The following is a 7,989-nucleotide window of genomic DNA, read 5'->3' as shown; positions in this document are numbered from 1 at the left end:
AAGGAGGGAGGGAGGGGGAGAGGGGGAAAAATTGAGGGAGGGAGGGGAGAGGGAGGGAGGAGAGAGGGAAGGAGGAAAAATGAAGGAGGGAAAAGGGAGAAAGGAGAGAGGGAAGGAGGGAGGGGAGAGGGAAGGGGGAAAAATTGGAGGGAGGGAGGGAGGGAGGGAGGAGAAGGGAGGAGGAAAAATTGAGGGTGGGAGGGAAGGAGGGAGGAGGCGGAGGAAGGAGAGAGGGAAGAAGGAAAAAATGAGGGAGGGAAAAGGGAGGAAGGAGAGAGGGAAGGAGGGAGGGAAGGAGGAAAAATTGAGGGTGGGAGGGAAGGAAGGAGGGACAAGGAGGAGGAAGGAGAGAGGGAAGGAAGAAAAAATGAGGGCGGGAGGGAGGGAGGGAGGAGGAGGAGGAGGAGGAGGAGGAAGGAGAAAGGGAAGGAGGGAGGGAGGGGAGAGAGGAGGAAAAATTGAGGGAGGGAGGAGGAGGAGGAGGAGGAGGAAGGAGAGAGGAAAGGAAGGAGGAAGGAGAGAGGGAAGGAGGAAGGAGAGAGGGAAGGAGGGAGGGGAGAGGGAAGGGGGAAAATTGAAGGGAGGGAGGGAGGGAGGGAGGGAGGGAGGGAGGGAGGGAGGGAGGGAAGAAGGAGAGAGGGAAGGAGGAAAAATTGAGGGCAGGAGGGAGGGAGGAGGAGGAGGAAGGAGGAAGGAGAGTGGGAAGGAGGGAGGGAAAGGAGAGAGGAGGAAAAATTGAGGGAGGGAGGGAGGAGGAGGAAGGAAGGAGAGAGGGAAGGAGGAAAATTTGAGGGAGGGAAAAGGGAGGAAGGAGAGAGGGAAGGAGGGAGGGAAGGAGGAAAAATTAAGGGTGGGAGGGAAGGAAGGAGGGACGAGGAGGAGGAAGGAGAGAGGGAAGGAAGAAAAAATGAGGGCGGGAGGGAGGGAGGGAGGAGGAGGAGGAGGGAGAGAGGGAAGGAGGAAAAATCGAGGGACAAGGGAGGGAGGGAAGTTTGGCCGGAAAGAAAAGGGAGGAGGGAGGGAGGGGGGAGGGGGGAGGATGGAAGGGGGGAGGGAGGAGAGATGGGAAGGGGGAGGGGAGGAGGGGGGAGATGGAGGAGGAGGAGGGGGGGGGGGAGGGGAGATGGCGGGAGGCGAAGGGACAGGAGGGATTGGGGGGGAGGGGACGGGGGGGGAGGGGCTGGCCAGGCCCGTGTGCCCCTCCCCCCACCCCCGACCCTCTCCCCCGTCCCCTCAGGCCCATGGAGCTGCTGCCCCGCGCCTGGCTGATCCTGCTGCTGGCGGGTACGTGGGGCCCGGGTGTCCCCCCAGTGTCCCCCCAATGTCCCCCAGTGTCCCTCAATGTCCCAATGTCCCCAATGTCCCCCCAGTGTCCCCCAATGTCCCCAGTGTCCCCCCAGTGTCTCCCCAATGTCCCCAATGCCCCCCCAGTGTCCCCCCAGTGTCCCTCAATGTCCCCCCAATGTCCCCCCAGTGTCCCCCAATGTCCCCAATGTCCCCCCAGTGTCTCCCCAATGTCCCCAATGCCCCCCCAGTGTCCCCCCAGTGTCCCTCAATGTCCCAATGTCCCCCCCAATGTCCCCCCAGTGTCTCCCCAAATGTCCCCCAATGTCCCCAGTGTCCCCTCAATGTCCCCCCAATGTCCCTCCAATGTCCCCCCAATGCCCCCCAATGTCCCCAATGCCCCCCCAATGTCCCCCCAATGTCCCCAATGTCCCCCCAGTGTCCCCCCAATGTCCCCAGTGTCCCCCCAATGTCCCCAATGTCCCCAATGTCCCCCCAGTGTCTCCCCAAATGTCCCCAATGTCCCCCCAAGTCCCCAATGTCCCCCCAAAGTCCCCCTGACCCCCCGTCCCCTCTCCCAGGAGCAGCCCGTGGCCAGCAGCCCGCAGCCGGCGGTAGCCCGTGTCCCGCGGGGCAGCAGGAGGTGAGGGAAGGCCCGGAGCGGTTCTGTGTCCCCGTGTCCCCCCCGGGGTCCCCCCCGGGGTCCCCGCCGGGGTCCCCGCCGGGTCGGGGGGGGACACGGGACGAGGACAGGATCATCGGGGGGTACCCCTGCATCCCCGCCTCGCAGCCCTGGCAGGTTTACATCTACAGCCCCGTGCGCTGCGGCGGCATCCTGCTGGGGGACACCTGGGTGCTCTCGGCCGCCCACTGCAACAGCAGGTGGGGACACCCAGCACACACACCCCCCCCCCCTTGGGGACACACGTACACACCCCCCCCGGGGACAGGGACACGCCCCCCCTGGGGATAGAGACACCCCTTGGGGACAGGGACACCCCCCCCTGGGGACAGGGACACCCCCCCTGGGGATAGAGACACCCCTTGGGGACAGGGACACACCCCTGGGGACAGGGACACCCCCCCCTGGGGACAGGGACACCCCCCCTGGGGATAGAGACACCCCTTGGGGACAGGGACACACCCCTTGGGGACAGGGACACCCCCCCCTGGGGACAGGGACACCCCCCCTGGGGATAGAGACACCCCTTGGGGACAGGGACACCCCCCCTGGGGACAGGGACACACCCCCCCTGGGGATAGAGACACCCCTTGGGGACAGGGACACCCCCCCTGGGGACAGGGACACACCCCCCCTGGGGATAGAGACACCCCTTGGGGACAGGGACACCCCCCCTGGGGACAGGGACACACCCCTGGGGACAGGGACACCCCCCTTGGGGATAGAGACACCCCTTGGGGACAGGGACACCCCCCCGGGGACAGGGACACCCCCCTTGGGGATAGAGACACCCCTTGGGGACAGGGACACCCCCCCGGGGACAGGGACCGCCCTTGGGGACAGGGACAGCCCTTGGGGACACTCCATGGGGATAGAGACACCCCTTGGGGACAGGGACACACCCCCCCGGGGACAGGGACACCCCCCTTGGGGACACTCACCTACCCCTGGGGACACATGTACACCTCCCCCCCCCGGGGACAGGAACACTCCATGGGGACACAGACACCCCTTGGGGACAGGGACAAACCCCCGGGGACACACATACACCCCCCCCTTGGGGACAGGGCCACCCCTTGGGGACAAGGACATCCCTTAGGGACAAACTATGGGGACAGGGCCAGCCCCTGCGGATGGGGACACCCCCCTAAGGACCCCCCCTACGGACGGGGACACCCCTTGGGGACAGGGACACCCCCGAGGGACACCCCATGGGGACAGGGACAGCCCCCCTTGGGTTTGGGGACACCCCTCGGGGACACCCCTGGGGACAGGGACACGGTGGGATGGAGGGGGGGGGGGACACACAAAGGGAGAGGTGGGAGTTGGGGACATTGGGGGGGGGGGGGGGTGCGGAGCTGTGACTGTCCCCACGTGCCACCTGACACCCCCCCACCTTGTGTGTGTCCCCCTCCCGTGTCCTACCTGTCCCCCCCACCATGTCCCCACTGTCCCCCCATGCCCCCCCCTTGTCCCACCTGTCCCCCCAACATCCCCCCGTGTCCCCTCATCCCCTCCATGTCACCCCGTGTCCCCCCCGTCCCCACGTGTCCCCCCACACCCCCCCGTGTCCCCCCTCTCCCTGTGTCCCCTCATGTCCCCCCGTGTCCCCCCCGTCCCCACGTATCCCCCCACACCCCCCCGTGTCCCCCCTCTCCCCGTGTCCCCTCCTGTGTCCCCCCAATGTCCCCTCATCCCCTCCATGTCCCCCCGTGTCCCCCCAACACCCCCCCGTATCCCCCCTCTCCCCGTGTCCCCTCATGTCCCTCCATGTCCCCCCCATCCCCATGTGTCCCCCCAACACCCCCCCCGTGTCCCCCCTCTCCCCCTGTCCCCTCCCGTGTCCCCCCAATGTCCCCTCATCCCCTCCATGTCCCCCCGTGTCCCCCCCGTCCCCACGTGTCCCCCCACACCCCCCCGTGTCCCCCCTCTCCCTGTGTCCCCTCATGTCCCCCCGTGTCCCCCCCGTCCCCACGTGTCCCCCCACACCCCCCCGTGTCCCCCCTCTCCCTGTGTCCCCTCATGTCCCTCCATGTCCCCCCCGTCCCCACGTGTCCCCCCAACATCCCCCCGTGTCCCCCCAATGTCCCCTCATCCCCTCCATGTCCCCACGTGTCCCCCCTCTCCCTGTGTCCCCTCCCGTGTCCCCTCAATGTCCCCTCATCCCCCCCCCCCCCCCGGGACCGCAGAGGCCTGCGCCTGCGCCTGGGGGAGAACGACCTGGCGCAGGCGGAGGGGACGGAGCAGAACCGGCGGGTGGTCCGGGCCATCCCCCACCCCGACTTCGACCCCACCACCCTGGACAACGACCTCCTGCTGCTCAAACTGGACCGGCCGGTGGCGCTGGGCCGCGCCGTGCGGCCCCTGCCCCTGCCCCGCGCCTGCGCCCCCCCCGGCACCACCTGCCTGCTCTCGGGCTGGGGCACCATCACCACCCCCCAAGGTGAGAGCAACACACACACCCCCCGGGCACCCGCCCCCAGAGCGCGGGAAACCCGGAGGAAACCGGGAGGAAACCCGGAGGAAACCGGGAGGAAACCGGAGGGAAATTCTGGCAAATCCGTGGCAAAAATGGCTGTGAAGCCATAGTAAACCCCTAGTAAAGTCGGAGTAAACCCCTAGTAAAGTCGGAGTAAACCCCTAGTAAAGTCGGAGCAAACCCCTAGTAAAGTCGGAGTAAACCCCTAGTAAAGTCGGAGTAAACCCCTAGTAAAGTCGGAGCAAACCCCTAGTAAAGTCGGAGCAAACCCCTAGTAAAGTCGGAGCAAAGTTGTAGTAAACCCGGAGAAAACTGGAGAGAAATTCTGGCAAACCCGCAGCAAAAATGGCTGTGAAGCCCTAGTAAACCCCTAGTAAAGTCGGAGTAAACCCCTAGTAAAGTCGGAGCAAAGTTGTAGTAAAGTTGGAGTAAGCCCATTGTAAGCCCGGAGGGAACTGGAGGGAAATTCTGGCAAACCCGTGGCAAAAATCACTGTGAAGCCATAGTAAACCCCTAGTAAAGTCGGAGCAAACCCCTAGTAATGTCAGAACAAAGTTGTAGTAAGCCCACAGTAAGCCCGGAGGGAACTGGAGGGTAATGCTGGCAAACCCGTGGCAAAAATGGCTGTGAAGCCCTAGTAAAGCCCTAGTAAAGTCGGAGCAAATCCCTAGTAAAGTCGGAGCAAAGTTGTAGTAAACCCGGAGAAAACTGGAGGGAAATTCTGGCAAACCCGCAGCAAAAATGGCTGTGAAGCCCTAGTAAACCCCTAGTAAAATCAGAATAAACCCCTAGTAAAGTCAGAGCAAAGTTGTAGTAAGCCTGGAGAGAACTGGAGGGAAATTCTGGCAAACCCGCAGCAAAAATCGTTGTGAAGCCATAGTAAACCCCTAGTAAAGTCGGAGTGAACTCAGAGTAAACCCCTAGTAAAGTCGGAGCAAAGTTGTAGTAAGCCCACAGTAAGCCCGGAGGGAACTGGAGGGTAATGCTGGCAAACCCATGGCAAAAATGGCTGTGAAGCCCTAGTAAAGCCCTAGTAAAGTCGGACTAAACCCCTAGTAAAGTGGGAGTAAACCCCTAGTAAAGTCGGAGCAAACTCGGAGTAAGCCCGTAGTAAAGCCGGAGCAAAGTTGTAGTAAAGTTGGAGTATAGTAAACCATTGTAAGCCCAGAGGGAACTGGAGGGATAATTCTGGCAAACCCGCGGCAAAAATCGCTGAGAACCCATAGTAAGCCCCTAGTAAAGTCGGAGTAAACCCATAGTAAAGTAGGCGCAAAGTTGTAGCAAGCCCACAGTAAGCCGAGAGGGAACTGGAGGGAAATTCTGGCAAACCCGAAGCAAAATTCGCAGTGAAGCCACAGTAAACCCGTAGTAAAGGCGTAGTAAGCCCATAGTAAAGTCATAGTAAACCCATAATAAAATCGGACCCACGGCAAACCCAGAAAAAAAAAAAACCCTTGACTCAACCCGAGGGAAGTTCTGGGAAATCCGTGGCAAAAATCATACCAACGCCCCCCTACCCCCCTAGTAAAGTCGGAGTAAAGGCGTAGTAAACCCATAGTAAAGGCGTAGTAAACCCATAGTAAAGTCACATCCATAGTAAACCCAGAAAAACCCCTCGACTACACCCGAGGGAAGTTCTGGGAAATCCGTGGCAAAAATCATAGCAAACCCCTAATAAAGTCGTAGTAAGCCCGTGGTAAAGTCGTAGTAAAGTCAGACCCGTGGTAAACCCAGAAGAGACCTGGACTAAACCCGCAGGGACGTCCTGGTAAACCTGTGGTAAAGTCATAGAAAGCTCGTAGGGAACCCGTAGTAAACCCGCAGTAAACCCGGAAGAGACCTGGGCTGTAGGGAAGTCGTGGTAAACCCATGGTAAACCCATAGTAAGCCTAGAGAAGACTTGGACTAAACTTGTAGCCAAGTCCTGGTAAACCTGTACTAGTCATAGTAAACTGAGAGTAAGCCCATAGCAAACCCCTAGTGCCTGGGAAAGTCATGGCAGAGCCAGGCTGAAAGTACGGCAAACCTCTAGTGGAACCTGGAGTAAAACCATAGTAAACCTGGAGTACGCTCAGAAGTTACTCCAGCAAACCTGGAGTAACGCCGCAGGGAACCTGTAGTAGAGCTGTAGGAACTGCCCTGCGAAACCCGTGGCAAAACCATCACGAGGTTGTCGGGAGGCCCGGAGTAAACCTGGAGCAACCTATGAGCATCCTCCGAGTAACCGAGGAGCAACCTCTAAGTAACCAAGTACCCTCCAACTAACTCGTGAGGAGTAACCGCTGCACAACCTATAAGTAACCTTATAGTAGTGAGTAGTGCGTAGTGAGCAACCTCCACGTAACCTATAGAAAACTAACCCACAACCTCCAAGTAACCTGCACGTAACCGCCCCAAACCACCCCAATACCCTCCACGAAACGGACGCGTAACCTCCAAGTAACCTACGAGGAACCTGAAAGTCGCCAGCACACAACCTGCGAGTAACTAAGGCGTAACTAAGCACTGAGTACCTTAACGCGCAACCTGCGAGTAGCCGCCAAAAAACTGACACGCAACCTATAAGCAGCCAAACAGCCACCGCAGAAGCCATGAGCAAGCCAGGAGTAACCCAGGAGTAACCCAGGAGTAACCTAGGAGTAACCCAGGAGTAACCTAGGAGTAACCTAGGAGTAGGGCCCGGAGCACGCCAGAAGCCTCCTGAGGGTGTTCCCGCCCCCCCTGACCCCTCCCCACGCCCCTCCCCCTCCCGCAGTGACCCTCCCCCGCCACCTGATCTGCGCCTACGTGGAAATCATGCCGGACGCCACCTGCCGCCGCGCCTACCCGCAGCGCATCACTCCCAACATGCTTTGCGCCGGGGTGCGCAACCAGCGCATCGACTCCTGTCAGGTACCCGCCCGGGGGGGTTATGGGGGGACACCCCTAAATCCTCCCCCCCCCCCCCCGCCCCCCCGTCATCCCACGGTGGGAAAATGGAGACACACCCCCCCCCCCCCCCAACTCCCCATTGTCCCCCTCCAGGAACAAGGAGCCCCCCCCCCCCGCCCAATTTAGGTCCCCTCACCCCCAAAATTTGCTCCCTTCACCCCAAAATTTGGTGTGTGCCCCCCCAAAAATCGGGGGTGTGGCCCCCCCCCCCCCAACTCAACCTTCACCCCCCCCCTCCCTATCCTCCACCTTCTACCTCAACGCTTCCCCCCCCCCCCCCCCGCCGAGAACTTCCCCCTAAGGTGCCCCCCACCCCCCTCCCCCTCCAAATTTCGGGGTGTCCCCACGTTGCCACCGGCCCCCACCCCCCAAAAATAAAATGTTCCCTCCTCCTCACACCCCCCCCCCCCCCACAGGGTGATTCTGGGGGGCCACTGTCCTGCAACGGGACCCTCCAGGGCATCGTCTCGTGGGGGCTCCAGACCTGCGCCCTCCCCGGCCGCCCCGGGGTTTACACCCGCGTCTGCAACTACGTGCGTTGGATCCAGGCCACCATGAATCAGAATTAGGGCTAGCGGATCCTCGCTGGGGGCTACCGAAAGCTGAGGGGGTG

General features: G+C 61.4%; 1 protein-coding gene across 1 annotated transcript; it reads left to right on the top strand.

Annotated features, from left to right (window-relative positions):
• Positions 1–1,241: 1,241 nt before the first annotated feature.
• On the top strand, positions 1,242–7,945 carry LOC141972449 (kallikrein-14-like). Its single transcript, XM_074930318.1, has 5 exons — positions 1,242–1,284; positions 1,866–2,166; positions 4,120–4,409; positions 7,201–7,337; positions 7,793–7,945. The coding sequence occupies exons 1-5, from the start codon at positions 1,242–1,244 to the stop codon at positions 7,943–7,945; spliced, it is 924 nt and encodes a 307-aa protein (XP_074786419.1).
• Positions 7,946–7,989: the final 44 nt, after the last annotated feature.

The sequence above is a fragment of the Athene noctua genome, chromosome 33 (genome assembly GCF_965140245.1).
Source record: "Athene noctua chromosome 33, bAthNoc1.hap1.1, whole genome shotgun sequence".
Lineage (NCBI taxonomy): Eukaryota > Metazoa > Chordata > Aves > Strigiformes > Strigidae > Athene > Athene noctua.
This window is presented reverse-complemented; position numbering and strand designations above follow the sequence as displayed.

Bases quoted from the DNA above. Each gene is read 5' to 3' on its own strand.
- LOC141972449 (XM_074930318.1), top strand. From the start codon at position 1,242: ATGGAGCTGCTGCCCCGCGCCTGGCTGATCCTGCTGCTGGCGG. The intron at 1,285-1,865 runs GTACGTGGGGCC...CCCCTCTCCCAG, and splicing joins GCTGATCCTGCTGCTGGCGG to GAGCAGCCCGTGGCCAGCAG. The intron at 2,167-4,119 runs GTGGGGACACCC...GTGTCCCCTCAA, and splicing joins GCCGCCCACTGCAACAGCAG to TGTCCCCTCATCCCCCCCCC.